This window comes from Erpetoichthys calabaricus, chromosome 10 (assembly GCF_900747795.2).
Source record: "Erpetoichthys calabaricus chromosome 10, fErpCal1.3, whole genome shotgun sequence".
Classification (NCBI taxonomy): Eukaryota; Metazoa; Chordata; class Cladistia; order Polypteriformes; family Polypteridae; genus Erpetoichthys; species Erpetoichthys calabaricus.
The window spans coordinates 9,246,043-9,271,762 of record NC_041403.2 but is presented as its reverse complement, the minus strand read 5'-3'; the positions used below and the strand labels follow the sequence as shown (position 1 = coordinate 9,271,762).

The window sequence follows — 25,720 nt, the reverse complement described above, 5'->3', positions numbered from 1 at the left end:
TTGATTCCATGTTTGGACACTTCATCGTGACAATGCAACGTATAACTGTCCATGAGTGAATATCGTTTCTTTCTCTCTAATAAATAAACCGACTTTTTCGAATGTCTGTCCCTGTGATTTGTTAATTGTCATAGCAAAAGCTATTCTAACAGGAAACTAAACGTTTTAATACGAATGGTATATCAAGATCTCCTTTGGTGTCTAATGTTAGATGTACTCCATTACCTTTCTTGTCACCTGTTAAAATTTTACATGTCAGAATTGTTCGACCAATTTTGAATACAACTACTCTTGTCCAATTGTATAGCCCATCACTCAGACATAAATTATGCAACATCATTACGACACATCCTTCTTTCTACAGTAATCCATGTGGTGGAAGACCAGATGATGTTAACGGTTGTAGATATTCCTTCTGATATTGTAAGTTGATGTTTTCATCTTCCTCACCATCACCACCAACTCCTTCAGCAGAGTCTATCGATACGCCTTTAACCAATTCGCTGTGTAACCGATCGACAATTTTTACATTAAATTCGTTTGACTTCATTGTTTCTCTGTGCTAGGGTTGCCCGTGTACTCATTTCTTCTGTTGATAACCCTTCGGGATGAAATTCTTCAATAAGATTTGGACATAATAAGTCTTCTTTTATTGGGAAGTTAAGGTGAGGAAAATGTAAAAATTTATGAGAGCTGAGAGCGCAGAAACTGTGTCTGACAAAAGCCTTCACACCAATGAGAGGTGAGAGAACCGTGGGTGTGGGCTGTTAACCATAAATGGTGGAAAGGAGGGCAGGACTTGAGAAAATATCTTGGCAATAGTCTTGTCTCGTCTTAAGATTTTCTTTTATAATAGAGAGATATATTTATTAACTTTTTTTTGAGCACTGCACTTTTTGAACTCTTGTGATTTTTTTAACTGGTTTTAATAAAAGCACTTGCACTTTTCACCATCCCCTTGGCTTAGTGTGTTTTGTCCTCATCTGCGAAGCTCATCCCGGTCATGACTATCGACAGTGCCGGGTCCAAGAGGCTCCCATAATAGGAGAGGGAGCAAGGAGCCGACCCACACCGTCACAAGTGTATGCTGTAAAAGGAGTTCTAGAAAATAACAATTGGAGGATTGAACACACTCTCCTGACCCCATCTTGAAAGAAGCAGGTTTGGAAAGTGAATGAATGAATGATCAGAAGGTGCATTCGGACAATTGGGTTGCAGGAACCTGTGAAGAAATCCAACCCAGATGAGAAAACTTCACATGTGCTATCTGGGGCTGATAGAGCCCCTCTGAAGATGTAAGGTTAATGCAGTCAATAGGTTCTTCAAAGCTTCCCAGAATGCATCTGACTCACCTCGATTCTCACAAGCTCCTATCAGGTTGATGATGTTGGGATGGTGGCCGAGTTTACACAGGACCTCCAGCTCTCCGGCAAAGTCCCGGTGGTCGTTCTCAGAGGCAAATTCTACAGGAGAGACAGGAGAGACATTTTGTTATTTGCAAGCATGTTGATTTAGAGTTTAACGTTAACCAACAATTCACATTGCAGATTAATTGATGAGGGTACCTCTCGGCCTTCATAAACCATTAGCAAAGCAGCTTCCAGATGTTATTTTATTTGGTTAGGATGCAGGAGGCAGAGTAACGTTTTCTAGAAAGTGGCATACCAGGGTCTTCTGCTGTGCCCAAAAGTTTAGTTTGTCGAAATGATGCAAACTGAGAATACTGGAGGTGACCAGGAGAAAGATTAAGAAATTAGTCCATCGTGTCAATAACCTCTGAGGGTGCAGACCCAGCAACCAAGAGTGTGTCCTAACAATGGGACTCACCAAATGGTGGGGTTAGAAAAAGACAGGAAAAAACTGTAAAGATCTGAGAAGCACATTCCAGCACCCCAAAAATGTATAAATACACACCAAACAGTGAAATATGTGCAGAAAAACGTGTAAAAAAAATAATCAATCATAACAGGGAGAGAGACAGAGAGAAAGAAGTTGACCACCTGTTGTGATCTGGTTCAGTGTTTCCTTTTTTTAAAAATTTTATTGATTTTATTGTAATCTTTCATACAAATTGATCAATTTTTACAAAAATAGGATAGAAAACAAATCAACCCCCACCCCTGAGAAAGAGAGCATGGCCAGCAGAGTAAATCTTAAAGCTAGTAAAAATAAATAAATTGATGAGTTTAATAAGCAGATAAAGATAAATGGAGAAGAAAAACAAATGGGGTGGGAATCTGCTTCCTCAGTGCTTTAAGAGCTTAATCTAAAATATTATTGATTAGATCCTGCCAGGTTTTAAAAAGTTCTGCACGGATCCTGTAAATGAGAATTAGATTTTTTCCAATTTCAAATAATATAAAACATCAGTTACCCACTGACTTAAAATATTAGAGTTAAGATTCTTCCAGTTTAGCAAGATAAGTTTGCATGCCAATAGTGTAGTGAAGGCGATCACAGTTTGTTTGTCCTTCTCCATTTTAAGCCCCTCTGTGAGCCCACCAAACACAGCTGTTAATGGGTTAGGAGGGATTGGGACACCAACGCTGTCTGAAAGGCATTTAAAGATTTTTGTCCAGAATGATGTTTGGCACGCAGCCCAAAACATGTGGCCCAGTGAGGCTGGAGCTTGATTGCAACGTTTGCATTTTGGATCTCACCCTGGAAACATTTTGGACAGTTTTAAGCAAGACAGATGTGCTCGATATATAATTTTGAGTTGAGTAGTTGTATGCTTTGCTCATATGGAGCTCGAATGAATTCTCTGCATTGTTACCTTCCACTTCTTTTCTGATATGTTGAGGGAAAGATCCTTTTCCCATTGTCCTCTTGGATCTTTGAAAGGGAGGGACTGTAAAATGGTTTTATTTATTACGGAAATGCTGTCCGAGTCCTCGAGACTGAGCAATATTTTATCCATCATAGAGGGAGGTGGGAGATGAGGAAAATCGGGCAGGTTCTGTTTAACAAAGTTTCTAATTTGAAGATAGTGAAAGGAATGTGTTGCTGGAAAGTTAAATTTGGAATGTAATTGTTCGTAGGATGCAAAGACGTCGTCTATGTACAGATCTCTAAGTGATTTAATCCCAATTGTTTTGCAGATATTAAACACTGCATATGTTTGAGAGGGTTGAAAAAGGTGGTTCTTATGCAGAGGTGCCACAGATAAAAGTGTCTCTTTCTTAAAATGCTTCCTACATTGGTTCCATATTCTAAGTGAGTGAAGCACAATTGGGTTGTTAGTATATCAGCGATAACTTCCATTAATAGGGGCACAAAGCAGGGAATATAAAGAACTGCTGCAGGATTTTATTTCTTTTGCAGACCAAGCCTGTGTATGTTCATTTATTTGTGTCAATGTCCAGGTTTTTATAACTTGTATGTTTGCTGCCCAGTAATAAAACTAAAGGTTAGGTAGTGCCATGCCACCTTCTGCCTTAGGTCTTTGTAGTGTCGTTCTTTGGATACGTGGAGGTTTTGAATTCCTAATAAATGAGGTTATGGTTGAATCTAATTGCTTAAAAATGATTTATTGATGTAAATTGGAATGTTTTGAAATAAAAAGAGAAGCTTAGGAAGGATATTCATCTAAACAATGTTAACTCTTCCAGCTAAAGTGAGATGAAGGGTTGACCATCTATGCAAGTCTTGCTTCATTTTTTCCATACAGACGGCGAAATTTTGTTGATAAAAAGCATTATGTTTACTTGTGATATTTACCCCTAGGTATTTAAACTGATCTGCAATGGTAAAAGATAGGGTGTCCAATCTAATATTGCATGCTTGAGAACTCAATGGGAAGAGCACACTTTTATTCAAATTGATTCTGAGACCAGAGATCTTTTGAAATTCTGTAAGTGCTATTAGGACTGCAGGCACAGTATTTTGTGGATCTGATATATACAGTTCCTGCGGTGGGTTGGCACCCTGCCCAGGATTGTTTCCTGCCTTGTGCCCTGTGTTGGCTGGGATTGGCTCCAGCAGACCCCCGTGACCCTGTGTTTGGATTCAGCGGGTTGGAAAATGGATGGATGGATGGATATATACAGTACAATATCATCTGCATAGAGAGAAACTTTATATTCAAGTCCTTCTCTGATAATCCCCTTTATCTGATAAGGATTTCGACAGTGAACTGCCAATGGCTCAATGGTGATTGCAAAAAGCAGTGGTGACAAGGGGCATCCTTGTCTGGTACCACGTTCTAGTTTAAAGTAGTCTGAACAAATGTTGTTAATACAAACTGAAGCTTCTGGATTGGTATACGGTAGTTTGATCCATGCACAAATGTTCGGGCCAAATTTCTCCAATGTAGTGAAAATGAAGTTCCATTCAATCATATCAAATGCTTCTTTTCCTGCATCCAATGATAATAATATCTCTGGGGTGTTTGACTTTGTGGGTGAATATATTACATCAAACAGGCGTCGAAGATTGGAAGCTGAGTGTCGGCCTTTAAAAAATTCAGTTTAATCTTGTGATATTACTGAAGGCAGCATTTTCTCCATCCTTCTAGCTAGGACTTTGGAGAGTATCTTAACATCATTATTCAGAAGTGAAATTGGTCTGTATGATGCACATTGTAATAAGTCCTTCTTTGGTTTAGGAAAGGTGGTGATTAATGCTTAGTGAAACGTTTGAGGTAGAATTTTATTATCTCTAGCTTCTGTGAATGTTGCTAATAAAAGGGGAGCTAGCTGAGTGGACAATTTCTTATAAAATTCAGCAGGGTAGCCTTCAGGGCCTGGTGCTTTCCCACTCTTAAGTGACTTTATAGCATCTAGTAATTCTGATAGTGCCAAAGGTTTATCCAATTCCTCTGCACTAAGGGTATCTATTTGTGGTATCTGTAATGCATCCAAAAAGTACATTAGATTGTGTGTTGTCTTCTTTAAACTCTGTAGAATATAAAGACTTACAGTAGTCTCTAAATGTGTGCATTATGTTTTCATGATCAATGATTTTGTCTCCATTTGTATTGGTAATTGCTGGGATTGTATTGCAAACTTCTTGCTTGTGGATTTGTTGAGCTAAGAGCTTATTAGCTTTCTCTCCATGTTCATAGTAATGATGTCTTGATTTTAAAATGAGGTGTTCAGTTTCTTTAGTTGTTAAGAGGTTGAGCTCTGATTGCAGAGCCTGTCTTTTCCTATGAAGAGCTTCACTTGGACACCTGGCATGTTCTTGATCTATTCTAATAATTTCGCTGGTTAGCTCTGATACTTTCTTGGTTTCTAATTTATTTCTGTGGGAAAGACATGAGATAATCTGTCCTCTTAAGAAGGCCTATAGGGTTTCCCAGAGTATTCTTGAGGAGCCCTCTGAGGATAGATAGATAGATAGATAGATAGATAGATAGATAGATAGATAGATAGATAGATAGATAGATAGATAGATAGATAGATAGATAGATAGATAGATAGATAGATAGATAGATAGATACTTTATTAATCCCGATGGGAAATTCACATTCTTCAGCAGCAGCATACTGATACAATAAATAATATTAAATTAAAGAATGATAATAATACAGGTGAAAAAAACAGACAATAACTATGTATAATGTTAAATATTAACGTTTACCCCCCCTGGTGGAATTAAAGAGTCGCATAGTTTGGGGGAGGAACGATCTCCTCAATCTGTCTGTGGAGCAGGACAGTGACAGCAGTCTGTTGCTGAAGCTGCTCTTCTGTCTGGAGATGACATTATTTAGTGGATGCAGTGGATTCTCCATAATTGATAGGAGCCTGCTGAGCGCCCTTCGCTCTGCCACAGATGTTAAACTGTCCAGCTCCATGCCAACAATAGAGCCTGCCTTCCTCACCAGTTTGTCCAGGCGTGAGGCGTCTTTCCTCTTAATGCTGCCTCCCCAGCACACCACTGCGTAGAAGAGGGCGCTCGCCACAACTGTTTGATAGAACATCTGCAGTATCTTATTGCAGATGTTGAAGGAAGCCAGCCTTCTAAGGAAGTATAACCGGCTTTGTCCTTTCTTGCACAGCGCATCAGTATTGGCAGTCCAGTCTAATTTATCATCCAGCTGCACTCCCAGATATTTATAGGTCTGCACCATCTGCACACATTCACCTTTGATGATCACTGGGTCTATGAGGGGTCTGGGCCTCCTAAAATCCACCACCAGCTCCTTGGTTTTGCTGGTGTTCAGGTGTAGGTGGTTTGAGTCGGACCATTTAACAAAGTCATTGATTAGGTCCCTATACTCCTCCTCCAGCCCATTCCTGATACAGCCCACGATAGCAGTGTCATCAGCGAACTTTTGCACATGGCAGGACTCCGAGTTGTATTGGAAGTCCGATGTATATAGGCTGAACAGGACCGGAGAAAGTACAGTCCCTTGTGGTGCTCCTGTGTTGCTGACCACAATGTCAGATGTGCAGTTCCCAAGACGCACATACTGAGGTCTGTCTTTAAGATAGTCCACGATCCATGCCACTAGGTATGAATCTAATCCCATCTCTGTCAGCTTGGCCCTAAGGAGCAGAGGTTGGATTGTGTTGAAGGCGCTAGAGAAGTCTAGAAACATAATTCTTACAGCACCACTGCCTCTGTCCAAGTGAGAGAGGGATCGGTGTAGCATATAGATGATGGCATCTTCCGCTCCCACCTTCTCCTGATATGCAAACTGCAGAGGGTCAAGGGCGTGTTGAACCTGTGGCCTCAGGTGGTGAAGCAGCAGCCTCTCCATGGTCTTCATCACATGTGATGTCAGAGCAACAGGCCGAAAGTCATTCAGCTCACTAGGACGTGATACCTTTGGGACTGGGGTGATACAAGATGTTTTCCAAAGCCTCGGGACTCTCCCCTGTTCCAGGCTCAGGTTGAAGATGCACTGTAGAGGACCCCCCAGCTCCGATGCACAGACCTTCAGCAGTCTTGGCGATACTCCATCTGGACCCGCTGCTTTGCTGGCACGAAGTCTCCTCAGCTCTCTGCTCACTTGCGCTGTTGTTATTATGGGTGGGGATGTTTTTCCTATGCTGGTATCAGCAGAAGGATGTGTGGAGGGTGCGGTACTCCGAGGTGAGAGTGAGAGTGGGTTAGGGTGGTCAAACCTGTTAAAAAAGTTGTTCATTTGGTTTGCTCTCTTCACGTCTCTCTCAATGGTGGTACCCCGCTTCGAGCTGCAGCCAGTGATGATCTTCATCCCATCCCACACTTCCTTCATGCTGTTATTCTGCAACTTCTGCTCCAGCTTTCTCCTGTACTGCTCCTTCGCCGCCCTGAGTTGGACTCGGAGTTCCTTCTGCACGCGCTTGAGCTCATGCTGATCACCGTCTTTAAAAGCCCTTTTCTTCTGATTCAAAAGGCCCTTGATGTCACTTGTAATCCATGGCTTGTTGTTAGCATAGCAGCGTACAGTTCTTACTGGAACTACAATGTCCATACAGAAGTTGATGTAGTCAGTAGTGCAGTCAACAACTTCCTCAATGTTCTCATTATGAGATCCCTGCAGGATATCCCAGTCTGTAGTTCCAAAAAGTTCTCTCAGAGTATTCTCAGCCTCCAGGGTCCACTTCCTGAATGATCATGTGGTTACAGGTAGGACTCTAACTTTTGGTTTATAGTGAGGCTGAAGCTGAACCAGGTTATGATCTCCTTTCCCAAGCGCAGGCAGCGGGGTGGCGCTGTATGCGTCTTTAACGTTTGCATACAGTAAATCAATAGTCTTATTTCCCCGGGTGTTACAGTCCACATACTGGGAGAATGCAGGCAATGTTTTGTCCAGCGTCACATGGTTAAAGTCTCCAGCGATTAGCACAAGTGCCTCGGGGTGCTGCGTTTGTAACTTAGCAACAGCGGAATGGATGATGTCACTCGCTGACTCCACGTCTGCCCGAAGAGGAATGTATACAATAACAACAATGACATGTCCAAACTCTCTGGGCAAATAGTAGGGACGTAAACTTACGGCCAACAGTTCGATATCCCTGCAGCAAGTGGAGATTTGACGTTAACATGTCCAGAGTGACACCACCGTGTATTAACATAGAGAGCGAGTCCTCCTCCTTTGTGCTTACCACAGGTACTTGCATCTCTGTCCGCTCTAACTGTGCTAAACCCGGATAGCTCCACGTTGGCATCTGGGATGGTGTTATTTAGCCACGTTTCGCAGAAACACAACAAACTGATCCTTGTCCTTGTCCCTAGAAAAAAACTCATTTGTTTTGATATAAATTCTGTATAGTTTTTCCTTTATATCTCCCTTTATTTTGTTTGCCTTCTGGCCTTTTTTTCTTCTTCTCTATGGATGTTTTAAAACCTGAACAATCCATTTCTCTGGTCTAGGCGCCCTGTTCAGGGTTTGTTATTCACCTTGCTCCCTATGCTAGATGGGTAAGGCTCCAGCAGACCCCCGCGGCCCTGTTCAGGACCAGGTGGGTTAGGAAATTGACTGACTGACAGTCCATTTCTACCCTCAACATGCATTTTCGAGCAGCATTTAAAGAAAGTTAAAACAATTCATAGTGCAGAGCACAATGAGTCCCAAACATGACTTAAAACTGCCACTAGAGGGGGAAAGCTGTCAACCCCCAGCTAGCCACAGAAAGGGCAAATGATGAAATTTTATAAGGAAAAAGATTTAAAGGTCAGAGGAACACAAAAGATACAGAAGGCAATGCCTTTAAAATATCAAATGCAGTCGCCAATATGCACTGGTGAGGCCTCATCTGGTGTCCTGGGTACAGTTTTGGTCTCCAGGCTACAAAAAGGAACATAGCAGCACTAGAAAAAGACCAGAGAAGGCTGATTCAGGGGCTACAGGGGGTGAGTGATAAGGAAAGATTTAAAGAGCTGAGCCCTTAAAGTAGATTAAGGGGAGACCTGACTGAAGTGTTTAAAATTATGAAGGGAATTAGTCCTGTGGACCGAGACGGTGACTTTAACTCTTTGAGGGCAGAATCATTTTTCCGAAAAATGCAGTTTTCCGTAAAGCACCCAAAGCAATGGTTTCCCAGATATATCAACATAAAACATCTGTTGCTGCGTACTATGGCCGCCAGTTCTCTGTCTCTTGTGGCTCGAGCCGCTCACGGGTGGCATGATGACTGGCAGGCTTTCTTCACATGTTTGGGGGTGCAGGCGGTAGCAGTGGTCGCGGTTGCAGTGCAACGCAATCCAGTTTGTACTTCTTGTCATTGTAAGTGGCAGTCCTCGCAGGTGGGTCAGCATCACAATCCTCTGGGGGCCGAGAAGCTGATGCCAGTACCTCACATTTGTTTTTGATCTCAACTTACGTCAAAATCAGAGTCTAATTCAGTGATAATGTGCAAAATGTTGTCCACGGAGAATTTTGCATTGTGCGTTTGCTTCGTTCTGTCGCCAGCTGTCGATGCCATTTTTGCCATTGATTGCTCTTCACTACTCACGTGAGAGTAGGTCATTTTGGCCAGACTAACAAAGATAATTTCCCTTCTAGCAAAGAGAGTCAAACTAAAATATAATCTCGGACTTTGTCACCGTTTTCAGTCTATTACCGCCGTCAACCCCTCATGTTGATAAAAGTCGACATCCACTCTGAAAGAGTTCAAATGAATTATTCAAGAACAAGGGGATACCATTGGAAACTTGGGAAGGGTTTTCTTCACAGAGAGAACCATAGCACATGGAATAAGAGACCAAGTGATATGGTGGACAGTAGGTCATCCAAAACTCGACTTGAAGTTATTTTGGAGGAATTAAGTGGATAGGACTGGCAAGGTTTGCTGGGCTTGAATGGCCTGTTCTCGGCTGGATTGTTCTAATGAAATCAGAGAGTTTGGGAGTCTGCACTGTTACAGTGTGTTGCTGCACCCACCACACGATGAACCACCCCAGGATCCCAAATTAGGCCCCGAGGGCAGCCGTGCAATGGGTGACACCTCAGCACCACACTACTTTGAATGGAATGGAACAGTCTGAGATTTTATAAATGTAATGAATTATTATTATTATTATTTTTTACAATGGCTGGAGTGCCAATCCTGCCATCAACCCACAAGTCTCACCAACTATGGAAAAACCCAGCATGTCACATTTTTCAAATTTTCGACAAACTGAGAAAATGATGTTGCCCCTATAATTAACGATCTATAGATTTAATTTTTTCCAGAACTTCACGTACACAATATCATTTTTTTTCCACGAATCAACGAGCTCCTGCCATTTAAATCATGTGATTGTAATCTGACGTTTTCATTGGAAGGCGGCCTTTCCTCATTGGTCTGTGGAGTTGCTAGGTTTTTGTCCAGCAGTATGTAACATGCTGTGTACATACGAGCTTCTTCCATCATGCTCTGACCAGAATGAAGACATATTTGGCCTTCACCATTACCTTATAACAGCAGGAAAGACTTAGTAAATGCAAAAACTAAAAAAAACCCTAAATTTTCACTAAAATGGCAGTTACTAGGTTTTTCCACTGCACGTGAGAAGTATTCCCTGCAACATGGAGGACCCGCTTGCAGGGGTGGATGCAGATTAACGTCACACCCCGGACGGAGTGATTGCAGGTTGAGGGCCTTGAGAATGGCAGAAAACCAGCGCAAAAAATACAGAACCTCCGAAATATGAAAAAAAAAAAAAACAAAAAAACTACAGAAGGAATACCCCAGAAGGACAATGTGAAAACAGGATTTTAGGACATTTTTTTTTGCAATGAATTAAAAATTAAATAAAAACTGAACTACCACATGGACACAGGTATATAGATCTTTTGCTTTGACACTTGAAAATTGTCCCAGGTGCACCCCCTTCTATTGATCATCATCGAGATGTTTCTACACCTTGTTTAGAATCCACCTGTGGTCAATTCAGTTGACTGGACGTGATCAGTAAAGTCATATAGCTGTCTGTAGAAGGTCCCATGGGTGAGTAAAAACACCAAGCGTGAGGTCGAAGGAATTCCCTGCAGAGCTCAGAGACGGGATTGTGTCAACGCAGCAGGATTCTGGGGAAGGCTACAAAACATTTGTGCAGGATTGAAGGTTCCCAACACCACAGAGGCCTTCATAGCTCTTAAATGGAATAAGCTTTGAACATCTTGAACATGATTTCCCAGCCAAACTGAGCAATCAGGGTGCCCTGCTAGGAGAGATGACCAAAAATCTGATGATCACTCTTACACTCTTCACTGTCTCTGCAGCACTCCTCTAATTTGGGCTTTATGTCAATATTGGCAGACGACACATGGAAGCCCACTTGGAGTTTGCAAAAAGGCACCTAAAGGACTCTCAGACTGTGAGAAACAGGATTCCGTGGTCTGATGAAACCAAGCTTAGCATCATGGCTGAAGGAAACCAGGCAGCACTCATCACCTCTTCAATACCATCCTGATGGTGATGCATGGCAGTGGCAACATCAAGGACTGGTTGAGGGAAAGCTTAAAGGAGCAACATCCTAAATGAAAACCTGCCCCAGAGCACTCTGGATCTCAGACTGTACAGGTTCACCTTCCAAGAGGACATAGCAAAGACAACACAGGAGCGGCTAACGACAGCATTGTGAATGTCCTTGAGTGCCCAGTCAGGGTCTACACTTGAATCCAATCGATCATCTGTGGAGAAACCCGAAAATGGCTGTCCACCTATGACCTCCATCCAACCTGATAAAGTCTGAGAGGATCTGTGGAAGAGAATGGCAGAAAATCCCCAGATCCAGGTGTGTGAAATTTGCCACGTCAAGCCCAAGAAGACTTCAGGCCGGTAATTTCTTAGGAACAACTATTTGAATGTTCTTGAGTTGCCCAGCCAAAGATGGACTTAATCCCAATGGATTAAGAGACCTGAAAATAGCTGTCCAACGATGGTCTCCATCCAAACCTGACAAAAGTATGAGAGGATCTGCAGAGAAGAATGGCAGATCATTCCCAAATTCAGGTGTGTGAAGCTTGTTGTGTCAAACTCAAGAAGACTCCTGGGTGGAATGGCTGCCAGGGGGATGAGTAAAATGTCTGATTGCTTGGGTCAATGGGATTTTTCAGATTTTTATTTTTAATAAATTTGCAATCCTTTCTAAAAACCTGTTTTCACTTTGTCATCCGGGAGTACTGAGTGTTGCTTGATGAGGGAAAAGAAGAATTTAAATGGTTTTATCACAAGGCTGCAACTGAATATAATGTAAGAACAGAAGATAGAAGAATCTCAATGCCTACTGAAGGCGCTGTAGGTGATTGCATTGAGCATGAGAGGGAAGTTTGGAGAAAAAAAAATCAGAAGACAAACCTGAGGGTCCTTGTAAACATTTCACTGATAAGTTACATTGCTGAGGGTAGCTTAATATTTATGTCTTTTGTCCAACATTTGGTGGTGCTATGCCCCGAACACACGTGGCCCTTCATGCATAAATGTCACTCATTCTGGCTTAGCTGGGATCCTTTCTCCCTAAGGTCACTGTAGTCAATCATCAAATACAATGTGCAATGACAAAAAAAAAAAAAAAACTGCAATGGCCTCACCACCCCACCCCCTGTTCAACCTTACCTTTTAACATTTTAACAGCAGCGCTCACTTTGCTGCCATCTTTCTTAATCATGGCTTTGATGACTTGGCCGAAGTTGCCCTCTCCAATGACGTCTTCAAACTTGATGTCCTCCCACTCCAGGATGGGATAGGAAAGGGGCTCCGACTGTGTTTTCTGCCGACGGGTCAGTGTCAGGGTGCCAGAGTTGAACTCCAAGATGGTCTCCTCTCCCTGCAGGTGTACAGAAAATACATTTTTTCACATTTTAATTGTCATACTTATCAGTAGCCTCGTGATGGGATCAGAGTTAGGCACACATTTCATATGTTATGATAGCAGAGAACTGAGTGGTGAATGGTGAGTTCCTGTGACTCCCTGGCTGACTGAAAGAATCACCATTACTTACAATCTCAAATCAGAAAATAAGGAAAATGCAAATTAAAAAAAAAAAAACAGTGATTCTTAAATTGACTTTGACTTTCATTTCATGGCAGGGTTATTATACCAAGGTAACCAAGGTTATTATAGTTAATGAAACTAAAATCAAAAATGAAACTATTATTAAAAAAAACATTTTTGTAAACTAAAATAAAATAATTAACAAAACTGAAATGAATAACTAAGACTAAACAAAACTATTAACGTAGATGGAAGGACTAACTGAAATAAAGTAATTTACTAAAATAACTTTAGTTTTCGTTTTTAAATGAATATTCTTGCTGTTAGTTTTTAACCCTGATGACGTTTAACTCTAAAACTGAAAGTCATCCACCACCAGCCGCCTGCACATATTCATTATGAGTTTACTGTTCTGATGATGGGCTATTCAAGTCTCACTGCCCTTAACCTTGGCCCTACATGCTTGATTTTCTTTATTTCCCTCAATACAGCTAGGTGGGGTCTGCACAATGATGCAAGCCTAAGACCCCTGTTCTTCTTAAGCCCCTGTGATTTTCATGATCACACCTGTCAGCACACAGTAGATTCTGTTTTCTAATTTTTGATATCTTTTCAGGCCTGCAGGTGGCAAAATTCTGTTTATAAATTGTTTGTGCCTGAGATGGAATCAGAGATCAATATGGCTGGTAGAAAATAACAAAGCCCAGTATTTGAGATTTTAGAATGCAGTATTTAAGGCATTCATTATAAGCACATTGTCTTGGAGCAGGATATGTTGTGTGCTGTGGACATTTAGAGTAAAAAACCTTCACATCTTAAAATTCACCAAAATATCATTACAAATTGGCCCATTCTGGCCAACAAAAGGAAAATAGTAAAAAAATGATAGAACTGTGTAAGATTGTTCATATTCAGTGCCTGATTTTATCATCCTTGTTTTTATCAGACAAAAACAAAACCAAATAGTAAACTGTGTCATGTAGTGTAGTAAACTTCCACTAACATTACACTCATATTATATCCAAACCCGTTAAATATACAGTTCTGTCTCATTGTGACACAAAAACTAAACTCCTGAGTAGCTCTTTAACCGTACCATAATTACTAAAACTAAAACTGAAACTAACATATATAAAAATAAACTGGAAATGTCTTTGTAAAATAATAACTAAATTAAAACTAAAAATACACAATAAAGGAAAACTAAAACTAAACTGAGTTTCCAAGTAAGGTCAGAAAAAAATATAGCAATAAAAACTAATATAAAAAGGCAAAACTATAATAACCTTAGTATGAACTCAAGATAGTTCATGTTTTGTCTGGTCAGCTTCATTGTATTTGTTAATATCCATCCATTCCTGCATTTTAGGCCTGCAACAAATTCCAAAGGAAGTTGTGACAGGGGGGTAAATTAGGGCCCGTAATGAGGTAAAATAATGAAATAATGATGTGATTTCAAACCGGTGATGTCAACAGGTGATTGTAATATGGATTTGGAATCCACAAAAGGCTGAGTCTCTGAGGAGTAAAGATGGGCAGAGGATCTCCAGTATGTCAAGAAATGCAGGAGAAAATGATTGAAATGTTTAAAAACAAGAAGGATTGGAAGGGATTTTCATATTTCTCCCTCTACAGTGCATAATATCATTAAATGATTCAAGGAATCTGGAGGAATTTCAGTTGCGTAAAGGGCAAGGGGCACAAGCCTAAGCTAAAGAGCTGTGATCTCCGATCCCTCAAACAGTCGACAGAACCGCATAGGGTTACTTTGGCAAACTTTTATCAGGCTCTACAATATGGAGTCAGCCTTTGTATTTCTGGCTGAAGGTCCATCGGAGGTGGATGATAACGGTGAGGTCTGGTATTAGATTTTTCTGGTCACTTAATTTCTTCCTTCTGTCTTTAAGGTTTCCGATTCTGATTTTTGGTAGCTTTTATTTCCCTTTTTTAATTCTTGTTATGCCTCTCATTTTTGATTATGTAATAAAAAACTTTGAATTTAAAGATCATTGTTTTGCATTGTCCATTTATGCCCATTTCCCTCTTCCTTGAATGTGTATGTTGAACATTTAACATAACATTTTTGAATGTTGGTAAGCCTGAGCCCCATTTTGAGCCTGTGCAGGCCTTGAAAACTGTAGTTTTGAGTTTGGGGCCAGGCTGCTTGGGATGAGGCCTCTTGTGAAGTATTTGTCTAACCTGTGTTATTTGTAGGTCTGTTCACCCTTTTTGGAATGATACATTTAACCTTTATTTGCTTATCAGATGCTTTTTTTCCAAAAAAAAAAAGAGGCCAACATCATCGAATAACATCAGTCTGGGGGCTTTTTGGGGAAAAGTTTAATAGGACAAAGGAACAAAATCAATCATACCTAGCAAAGAGCTCTTAAGAGAATGAGTTGAGGTGAGTTACAATGCCCTGATTTATTAAATTTATCAGCCAATACCAGTTAGACAGTTCAGGCCAGCAGTTTTGAGTACTGATTACAACTTTAGGTTTTCGTTTTAATTAGGTTTCCAACTTCACAGAAATCAGTTTGGCTTGCTTACGACTTCCATTTATCTTCCTTTTACCCTTGTGGCGTGCTTTTTCCCATCTACAGCACAACACTACCTATTGCAAGGTGCTATATAAAATTAAGACTATCTGCATTTACTTTGTCTCCAAGCCTTTCCTTTCTGGATAGAAAGTCAAGGACATCTCTCAATATTCATGCGCAAGTTGCAGTACCAGCAAAAATATGAAACACAAAGGTATTTGTGGTACTTTGCTTCATCCATTTCTCGCATAGGGAGTATGAGCATCACACATTGTAATGATGCCGTACATTTAACTCTTTTAGGGCAGATGTCGACTTTTGTCGACAGGAGGGGTTGGGGGTGAATGTCGACAGAAGTCGACATCCAGTGATAGAGGGTGACAATCAGCTGTTATTGGCGACAAAACTTACTGTCACGTCACAGGCATTCCCTCTCTGCTTGGAGGAATGTTAGACTCATTGACTCAGCAACTGATCCTTGTGTGTGCGTGAGTTGCGATATGTAAACAAATGCAAACAAAGACAAGATGGCATCAACATCTCACGAGGGAGCAAAGCGAGTGCAGAAAAAAAAATACTCGGCAGAGTCGGACTCTGATTTTTCAGAGTCGGATTTCATTGACAGTGATCAGGAGATCGAGCAAGAGATTGAGGAGCCGGCTTGAGCCGATCGGAGACCAGCCGATGCCACCCCCAGCTTCTTGGCTGGCAGCTGAGCGCATTCGCACTGCCGATGCACGGTATTCGTGTGGGAGGAATACCCAGAAATTGACCCGTGGGAGCCGAACTGGCTACCGGACTTCACAAGAAGGCACAGCTTGCTGCTGGACACAACAGATTACAAGCCGCGGGACTATTTCAATCTGTTTTTTCCTGAGGCAGTTTTTCAGCTGATATCAGATGAGACAAACAGGTATGCAGAGCAATTTTTTGAATCGCGAGATGCACTTGCTCCGCATTCTCGTTTTTCGAAGTGGAAACCCACAACAAAAGACGAGATGAAGGGCTTTGTGGCACTGCAGATAGAGATGGGACTAGACTGGCGATATAATTTCAGAGAGCATTGGTCCAAATGTGCTTTGTCCTCTGCTGGCTTTATACAGGTTATGCCGCGTGATCAAAGCTTCATTCACTTCTGTGATAACCGGAAGCAAATCCCAAGGGGTGAGCCAGGATATAACCCCATGTGAAAAGTTCAGCCCCTGCTTGACATAGTGGAGCCAACATATAAACATTTTTATCAGCCTGACCGTGATTTGTCTGTGGATGAATCAATGATAAAATATAAGGGACGGCTTTTTTTCCGCCAATATATGCCAGGCAAGCCCACAAAGTATGACATAAAGGATTTTGTACTGGCAGAAGCAAACACTGGTTTCTGCCTGAAAGTAATTACTTATACTGGAAAGTATTCTTTTCAAAGAGAGAACTGTCCCTTGACAAGTCAGGTTGTGCTGGAGCTCCTTCAGGGCTATGAATATTTGGGTCATGTTGTGTACATGGACAATTTTTATACATCACCAGAATTGTTCATGGAGCTACAGAGCAGGGGAATTGGAGCTTGTGGCACAGTGAGGGTGAACAGGAGACACAGGCCTTCACAGTTAAAGCCAGGCAGGCTGAAGATGAAAAGAGGTGACAATCCTGTTTTCATGCGGGTGGATAACTTTGTGGCATTGGCATGGCATGATGTCAAACAGGTGACTTGTCTTACTACAGTTCACACCAACAATTTATGTGAGAAAGTTATTCGTTCAAAGGGAAACCCAGAAGGCAGGAAGCTGGACAAGCCCGTTGCACTTGAGGAGTACAACTGTAAAACGGCTGGAGTTGATCGACTGGATCAGATGCTGGGGTCGTATGCTTACAGCCATAAGTCCACCAAGTGGTACCACACTGTGTACCATTGCATGCGTGAGATTGCACTCACAAATGGATATATATTATTCAAGCAGGCAAACAGTGACAGCACTATGACTGCGGCAGATTTCCGCAAGAAGGTGGTTGACAGCTTGCTGGTAGAGAATGTTGGAGTGCCTTTGGCAAAACGAGGAAGGCCATCACAAAGAGCAATGCCACACAGGCTGACTGAGTGCCACTTTCCTGCAACATATGAGGACAAAAAGTACAAACCTGACTGTGTTGTGTGCAGCAACAGACAACTGAAAAAGAAGCACCAGTGCAACACATATTGTAAGCAGTGCAACGTGGCAATGCATGCAATTGGCTGCTTTGAGCGTTATCATATTTTGCAGGACTTTGCTTTGTAACATGTACAGTATGTGAAATAATAATATGTTAAATTATATAGTATGCAGGCTCATACAAAATGCAAAACAGTTATACTAGTTAAAAATAAATATTTTTTGTTGATTTGATATGTGGGGGCGGCACGGTGGCGCAGTGGTAGCGCTGCTGCCTCGCAGTTAGGAGACCCGGGTTCGCTTCCCGGGTCCTCCCTGTGTGGAGTTTACATGTTCTCCCTGTGTCTGCGTGGATTTCCTCCGGGCGCACCGGTTTCCTCCCACAGTCCAAAGACATGCAGGTTAGGTGGATTGGCGATTCTAAATTGGCCCTAGTGTGTGCTTGGTGTGTGGGTGTGTTTGTGTGTGTCCTGCGGTGGGTTGGCACCCTGCCCAGGATTGGTTCCTGCCTTGTGCCCTGTGTTGGCTGGGATTGGCTCCAGCAGACCCCTGTGTTCGGATTCAGCGGGGTGGAAAATGGATGGATGGATGGATTTGATATGTTAAACAATTGTTTTGTGTTCTTTTTTTAAAAAAAGTTAGTTTTTGGAAAAGTATTCAGCCCTGGGAGAAAAGAAACAAAAAAAAAAAAATTAGCCCTAAAAGAGTTAAAGGTCTCGCATACCATCTTCTGTGTCGCTGTTGCCATCTTTCTTCGCACCTTCACAACAGCATCAGAATGCAAAGAGTTTTGAACTCACAACACAGCGAAACCGGACGTTGTTTTTTTACCGTGTGATTTCTTGCACTGCCACCTGGTAGAGTCCTTTAGAATTTCTTAAAGTACACAATATTGCCAAAAGTATTGGGACCCCCTCCTTCAAATCATTGAATTCAGGTGTTCCAATCACTTCCATGGCACCTCGGCTTCTACAAACATTTGTGACAGAATGGGTCTCTTTCAGGAGCTCAGTGAATTCAAGCATGGTACCGTGATAGAATGCCACCTGTGCAATAAGTCCATTTCCTCGCTACTAAACATTCCACGGTGTGGCAGACGGCGGGGACCCATGCCTGGCCGGGACACCCCTTTGACACTGGGTCCGGGAGAGCAGCCATGGGATGCACACTATGTCCCCCGGAGCGCGTGTTGGCAGCCCTCATGGGTTACATCTGGGCCACAGGTGTGGGACTTCAGGGCTCAGCCCTGTTGGGCTCCATGGCCACCACAAGGAGGAGCTGCACGGCTTAACGAGCCCATGTGGGCTGGAATGCAGCCTGAATTAGGTTAATTATCACCTGAAGCACTTCTAGGTGGGCTATAAGAAGAGCCTGCAGCCACTCCTCAAGGCGCCAGAGTCGGGAGGAGGAGGAGGAGGAGGATGATGAAGCTGCCTGGGAGGAGTGGAGGAGGAAGAGAGTGATTTTTGTGGATGTTTTCCTTTAATTGTGTGTTTTGGGACTGTGGGGAAGACATGCCCCATGGCTGAAGAACAAATAAATCTTTTATTTTCATTTTTCACGTGCCAGTCTGTGTCGGGTTGGCGCCAACCGAGCGCTTCTCCCACAATGGTCAACTGTTAGTGGTATTATAACAAAGTGGAGGCAACTGGGAACAACAGCAACTCCGCCATGAAGTGGTAGGCCATGTAAAATCACAGAGCGGGGACAGCGCATGCTGAGGTGTGCAGAAGTTGCCAACTTTCTCCAGAGTCAACAGCTACAGACCTCCAAAAGCTCAAGAACAGTACTGTGTAGAGAGGGAGCTTCATGGAATGGGTCTCCATGGCTGAGCAGCTGCAGCCAAGCCTGACATCACCAAGTGCAATGCAAAGCGTCCAATGCAGTGGTGTAAAGCCCACCACACGCCACTGGAATCTAGAGCAGTGCAGACGTGTCCTCTGGAGTGACGAATCACGCAATCCAATGAACCAGTCTGGGTTTGGTGCTGGCCAGGACGGTACTTGCCTGACTGCGTTGTGTAAAGTTTGGTGGAGGGGGGATTATGCTGTGGGGTTGGGCTTGGGCCCCTTAGTTCCAGTAAAAGGAACTCTTAATACTTCAGCATGCGAAGCCATTGTGGACAATTTCATGCTCCCAACCGTATGGGAACAGTTTGGGGATGGCAACATGACTGGGCACACACTGTTGCACAAAGCAAGGTCTTTGAAGAAATGGAGAAGCGAGTTGTGGCTGCACAGAGCCCTGACCTCAACCTGAGAAGAACACCTTTGGGATGAATTCGAGTGGAGACTGTGAGCGAGCCAGGCCTTCTTGGCCAACATCAGTGCCTGACCTCACAAATGTTCTCCTGGTCACAAATTCCCATCAACACACTCCTACACCTTGTGGAAAGCCTTCTCAGAAGGGCTGAAGCTGTTAGAGCTGCCAAGGGTGGGTCAACTCCATATTAAAGCCTATGTGTTAAGAATGGGATGTCATTAAAGTTCATGTGTGTGTAAAGGCAAGCATCCCAATAGAGGGTGGTCCAGATCTAATTATGCAACTGTTCGACTGACAACCGTCTCCCCGCCATTTTGGAATGCAGGGCAGGTGCTGCCATCTATTGGCAACAAAAAAAAATTTAAGTCAAATCTCTATGTGCGGGGCAGGTGCTGTGAATTCTCTATGTAATAAACATAAGTTATAGCGTAATGAAAATTACATAATTAGATCTGGACCACTCTATACTTTTGGCAATACAGTGTACGTGCACAAGTGTAGACAGAACACTGCTGGTGTAGCATTAGCATCTTCAAGCACATGCGTTGCACAGTGTTAAGTATATCCCTGGTATAGACCTCCACAACCCGGTTTCAGATAAGCTTTAAAAAATGAATGATTGATTGAATGAAAAAAAGTTCCTGGTGCCCACTGCTGTGCCCAGCTCTTTTATACGTACAGATCCCGACTGGTAGCTGAAGGTCCTTCGGCGCTTGAAGAAGTTCTTGCGGATGCAGAAGAGTGCAAGCAGAGCCAGTAGTATGGTGACACAAGTGACTGACACCGAACCCACTATGGCCAGGATCAGCTGGTAGCCACTACCTCCTGGCAAGCCTTCCACCCCCTGAGTGGTCGGGGTAAAACTTAAGGTTCCTGCACAAAATACAAAGCATACAAAAGACACAACGTTTGAGAACAGACAGATAAAAGACAGTGGCTTGCTGAATGGTGTCTAAGCATTCTTCTCTGTCACCAAACCAGATTCAAACTTGGTCCAACAACTCAGGCTGCGGACACTCACACATCCTGAAGGAGAAAGTCCATGGGAAGCTGGGGTTGGGATTTAGGGGTCCTAGCCCTCTGGTAGGTTTCTCTGTTGTTCTTTATAAACTGCTCAATAAAATGAAAGGACCACTTTTGAATGACAGTATAACATCAAGTCAATGACACTTGTGGGCTATTGATCTCCTCAGTTAAGTAGCAGAGGGGCTTGTTCATCAGTTTCAGCTGCTTTGGTGCACTAGAGGGGCAACAATGAGACGACCCCCAAAACAGGAATGAATGGTTTAACAGCTGGAGGGAGGCCACTGGCATTTTTCCCTCCTCATCTGTTTTGTCACTCGTTTTGTATTTGGCTATGGTCAGTGTCACTACTGGTAGCATGAGGTCATAGCTGGACCCTACAGAGGTGGCACAGATAGCACAACTTCTCCAGGATGGAATACGTGTCATTGCCAGAAGGTTTGCTGTGTCTCCCAGCACAGTCTCAAGGGCATGGAGGAGATTCCAGGAGACAGACAGTTACTCTAGGAGAGCTGGACTGGGCCCCTGGTAGAAGGTCCTTAACTCACCAGCAGGACCCACCGGTATCTGCTCCTTTGGGCAAAGAGGAACAGGATGAGCATTGGCAGATCCTACAAAATGACCTCCAGCAGGCAGGCCACTGGTGTGAATGTCTCTGACCAAACAATCAGAAACAGACTTCATGAGGGTGGCCTGATGGCCCGACATCCTCTAGTGGGCACCGTGAAGCTCGATTGCCATTTGCCATAGAGTACCAGAATGGGCAGGTCCAGCACTGGCGCCCTGTGCTTTTCACAGATGACAGCAGGTTCACCCTGAGGACATGTGACAGACGTTCAAGGGTCTGGAGAAGCCGTGGAGAACGTTATGCTGCCTGTTACATCGCTCAGCATGACCAGTTTGGTGGGGGGTTAGTGATGGTCTGGGGAGGCATATCCATGGAGGGACACACAGACCTCTACAGGCTAAACAACAGCACCTTGACTGTAATTAGGTATCAGGATGAAATCCATGGACCCATTGTCAGACTCTATGCTGGTTCATTCTGGTGCAGGACAATGCACAGCCTCATGTGGCGAGAGGATGAAGGAATTGATATCATTGGCCGGCCCCCACGGTCACTCGCCTGACCTCAATCCAGTAGAACACCTCTGGGTGGGACATTATGTTTCGGTCAATCTGACACCTCAGACAGTCCTGGAGCTCAGTGGTGCCCTGGTCCAGATATGGGAGGAGTTCCCCCAGGACACTATCTGTCGTCTCATTAGGACACCAACAAGCCCGTGATTCTCGAAAGAATCGCAAATCCAAGAATGGCAATCACCTCATGGAGGGTGGGTGCGTCCTGGGAAATGTCATTTAATTAAATAAACGTATTTGTACTAAAGCAGTTTCTTTTTGGAGCTGTGACTCATGTGGTTGTGGTGTTTCAGAAGCGCGTTGTAGGCGCCTTGTTTCCATCAGGACGTAAATGTATGACAATATCGCGGTGAAGCGGAGGCTCCCCGTCATCACTTTGAAACACAATTGCCACTTCATTAACGATGGGAACATTGTATCGTCTCGGATCCTGTTCTTTGTCCTTTATTAGCACTACGGCAATTGTAGTTGGTGCCACACCGTCCGCCTCTGCTTTTGTATTGGCTTCTCTTTCAACCTCATGTAGCATTTTCATAGAGTTTGCTAATGGGTGATTGTTTATGACCTCAGCTACGTTTCTCATTATTAGCTCTGTGGTTATATAGTGCGTCATCCAGATGTAACACGTACATTTGGGCACATTTGCGGCGGTGATTTGGCTCAGGGTGCACTGTTCCAATGCGATGCAATATTTGTCAACACACGCGAAAGCAGTATGGGCCATTCGCAGGGGGGAAGCCGGTGCGTGATGAAATATCATGGAGGGTGGGTGCGTCCTGGGACAGTTCATTTCAACGCGCTTCTGTTATTGTTTTTCTTCATGCAGTCTCGTTTTTGTTTTTTTATGGCTGTGTCGTCGTATATGCCGTCGCGTCCGGGCGGCTGTACAACCTGGCATGCACACTTTACCTCAGGTTTAGTTCACAGGTCGTAGGCATGGTAAAGTTTCCCTTTAATTCAATAATCCCATTTGAACTAAAGTGGTTTCTTTGTGTGGGCGCCTTCGTTCATTGTTTTTATCCATGTTGTTTGGGCACCACCTACTGACTCTGGTTTGAACTAAAGCGGTTTGTTTGTGATACGGAGCGTTCGTTTATTGTTTTTTTCCATCTGGTGTCGTATCTGTGGCTGGACTGTTAATAATGTATTATAGTACAGCTGTTTCATTTTTGAGCCGTGACTCCTTTGCCTGGGAGCTGTTTTGCGCGCTGCATTTGTCTAGCGGGTGTATTCTCTGTGGCTGTGTCGTCAGCTTTGGGCGGGCTCGTTGCAGTGGCGATCACACTGGTAGGCGTGTTTTCTGTAGCAGTGCGCGTGCGCCTCGATGCATTGACATATGCGCTGAATCGTTTCGTTTTGGTTTTCTCCGTGGCTGTGTTGTCAGTTATGGGCTCAGATTTGTATTTCCGTTAGTTGAGCTGTTTCGTTTTTGAGCCGTGACTCCTTTGCCTGGGAGCTGTTTCGTGCGCATCATTTGTCTAGCGGGTGTGTTCTCTGTGGCTGTGTCAGTGCGCGTGCGCCTCAATGCGCCCTGCACCCTGCGTCCATAACCTTCGGTTAGTAATATGGATTGGCAGGCATGTATACAAGCAAGTGGGGGGGCGGCATACAAACTACTGAGTACGATTTGGAGTTGCTGCAATGAAACTTGGGCAAAATGGACTCGCCTGCCTGCTGCATCATTTTCGGGGTGTCTTTGAATTCAGCCCTCTGTCAGTTGATCATTTTCATTTCCATCCTTTCGTTCCTAACACATCACCATATCAGTCCATATCACTAGAGATATTCAGCAGGATTTGTTTCCCCATTGAGTCCTGATGTGTTTTGAATATGTCCCTTTAATTTTTCTGAGCAGTATATTTATATGTGGTGCCTTCAGAAAGTATGCAGACCCCTTCACTGTTTCTTTAAGGACCCTCTGGATTTTTTATTCTTCTTAAAATGTTTGTTTTTCCTAATTTTCTATCACATGCCCGATGCAATCACTAACGGTGAATTCAGAAAGTCTTCAGACCCCGTCTCTTGATTCACTTGTTGCAGCCTTACATTCAGTTTTTTTCCTCTACCAACAACACTCAGTACCCCAGAACGACAAAGTGAAAACAAAACATTAAAATTAGACCTTCGTGATCAAATTGTGGTGAGGGATCAAACCATTTCTAAGCCTTTCAGTGGTCCCAGGAGCAGACTGGCCTCAGGAATTGTGAATTGGAAGAACTTTGCAGCTCTTTCTTGAGTTGGCCATCAGGCCAAACTGAGTAACCAGACAAGAAGGGCTTTGGTCATGGAGCCATCCAAGAACCAAATGGTTACTTTCACAGAGCTTTGGAAGTTCTCAGCTGAGATGGGAGAACCTGTCAGAAGGACAACCATCTCTGTAGCATTTCGTCATGCAAGCGTTTAAGGTAGAGTGGACAGACAGAAGCTATTCTTGAGTAGATGGCATACAACAGCCCACTTGGATTCTGATGAGACAAAAATTGAACACCTTGGACAGAATTCAAAGCAATGTGTTGTGGGGATGCCCCTTCACTCTATATTCAGGGGGAGCAGCCCTAGACAGTGCAGTACCTCCTCCTGGACGCTGGATGGCTGCCCCCCTGGGTTGGAGTGGTGCCTCAGCCTCCCGCAGAGCTCCATGGGAGATGTAGTTCTCCACAGCCCTGTTGGGATCTGGGGTGGCTGCCAGGGGGCGCTGCATGGGCTCCTGAGTCCATCTGGACAAATCTTCAGTCCCATCCAGGAGTGCAACCGGAAACAGGTGATCAAGCACCTGGAGCACTTCCGGGTGGGGCATTAAAGGAGCCAGCAACCACCACTCAACAGCCAGAGTCGGGAGGAGGAGGACAAAGCTTGAGGAGGAGGAGTGGTAGTGGAAGAGAGAGAGGAATGTTTTGGTGTGTTAGGGAAGACGTGCCCTCCAGCTGAAGAAAATAAAAGTTTATTTATTTTTGTACGTGCCTTCCGTTTCCAAACTGTGTCGGGTCAGATGCAATATAGCGCCTTTGTTACAGTGTCTGGTGGAACCTATGCAGAGCTCAGCACTTGTCTAATACCATCCCTACAGTGAAGTGTGGTGGTGGCAACATCAACCTCTGGGGGGGATCAAGGACAGGGAGACAGGTCAGATCTGAGGGAAAGGTGAATATGGTCAAATCCAGTGAGGTCCTTGAAGAAAACCTGCTCCAAAGTGCACACCACCTCAGACTGGGGTGACTGAGAGCTGAAGCTTGCAACCAAGAAAAGGCTGGAGTGGCTTTGGGACAAATCTGTAAGGGCCCTTAGGTGGTCCAGCCAAAGCCCTGACTGCACAGAACATGGGTAGAGAGACCTGAAGATGGCAGTTTACAAAAACTTCATGTCCAATCTAATGGAGCTTAGAGAATGGGATCAAGTGCCCAAGTCTAGGTGTGCAAAGCTTGTATTGACTTACTTAAGGAGATGCAAAGCTGGCCAAACTGAGTAACCAGGCAAGAAGAGCTTTGGTCAGGGAGGTGAAGAAGAACCCAATGGTTGCTCAAACAGAGCTTCAGAAGTGCTCTGCTGAGATGGGAGAATCTGTCGGAAGGACGACCACCTCAGCAGCTCTCCGTCAATCCAGCGCTCAAGGTGGAGATGCATAGATGTAAGCTGCTCTTGCATAAATGGCATTTGACAGGTTGAAGGTTCAATGAGACAAAAACTGAACTCTTTGGACAGAATACCAGTCACTATGTCTGGTGGAAATAAGGCACTGCTCATCATCATCATCAA

The 25,720-nt window shown here is 43.6% G+C and overlaps 1 protein-coding gene and 1 long non-coding RNA gene across 3 annotated transcripts in view; one reads left to right on the top strand and one right to left on the bottom strand.

Moving 5' to 3' along the window:
- tie1 (tyrosine kinase with immunoglobulin-like and EGF-like domains 1) overlaps nt 1-25,720 on the bottom strand; it is a 228,931-nt gene that overhangs the window by 73,435 nt on the left and 129,776 nt on the right. For both annotated transcript variants that reach the window (XM_028810856.2, XM_051932702.1), the window contains 3 exons: nt 20,484-20,677; nt 12,480-12,690; nt 1,353-1,463 (listed from right to left, as the gene is read on the bottom strand). In XM_028810856.2, coding sequence (XP_028666689.2) covers nt 1,353-1,463; nt 12,480-12,690; nt 20,484-20,677 — 516 coding nt within the window. The remainder of the gene's footprint in view (nt 1-1,352; nt 1,464-12,479; nt 12,691-20,483; nt 20,678-25,720) is intronic.
- LOC127529390 (uncharacterized) overlaps nt 1-25,720 on the top strand; it is a 706,297-nt gene that overhangs the window by 594,763 nt on the left and 85,814 nt on the right. The gene's annotated exons all lie outside the window — the stretch shown is intronic.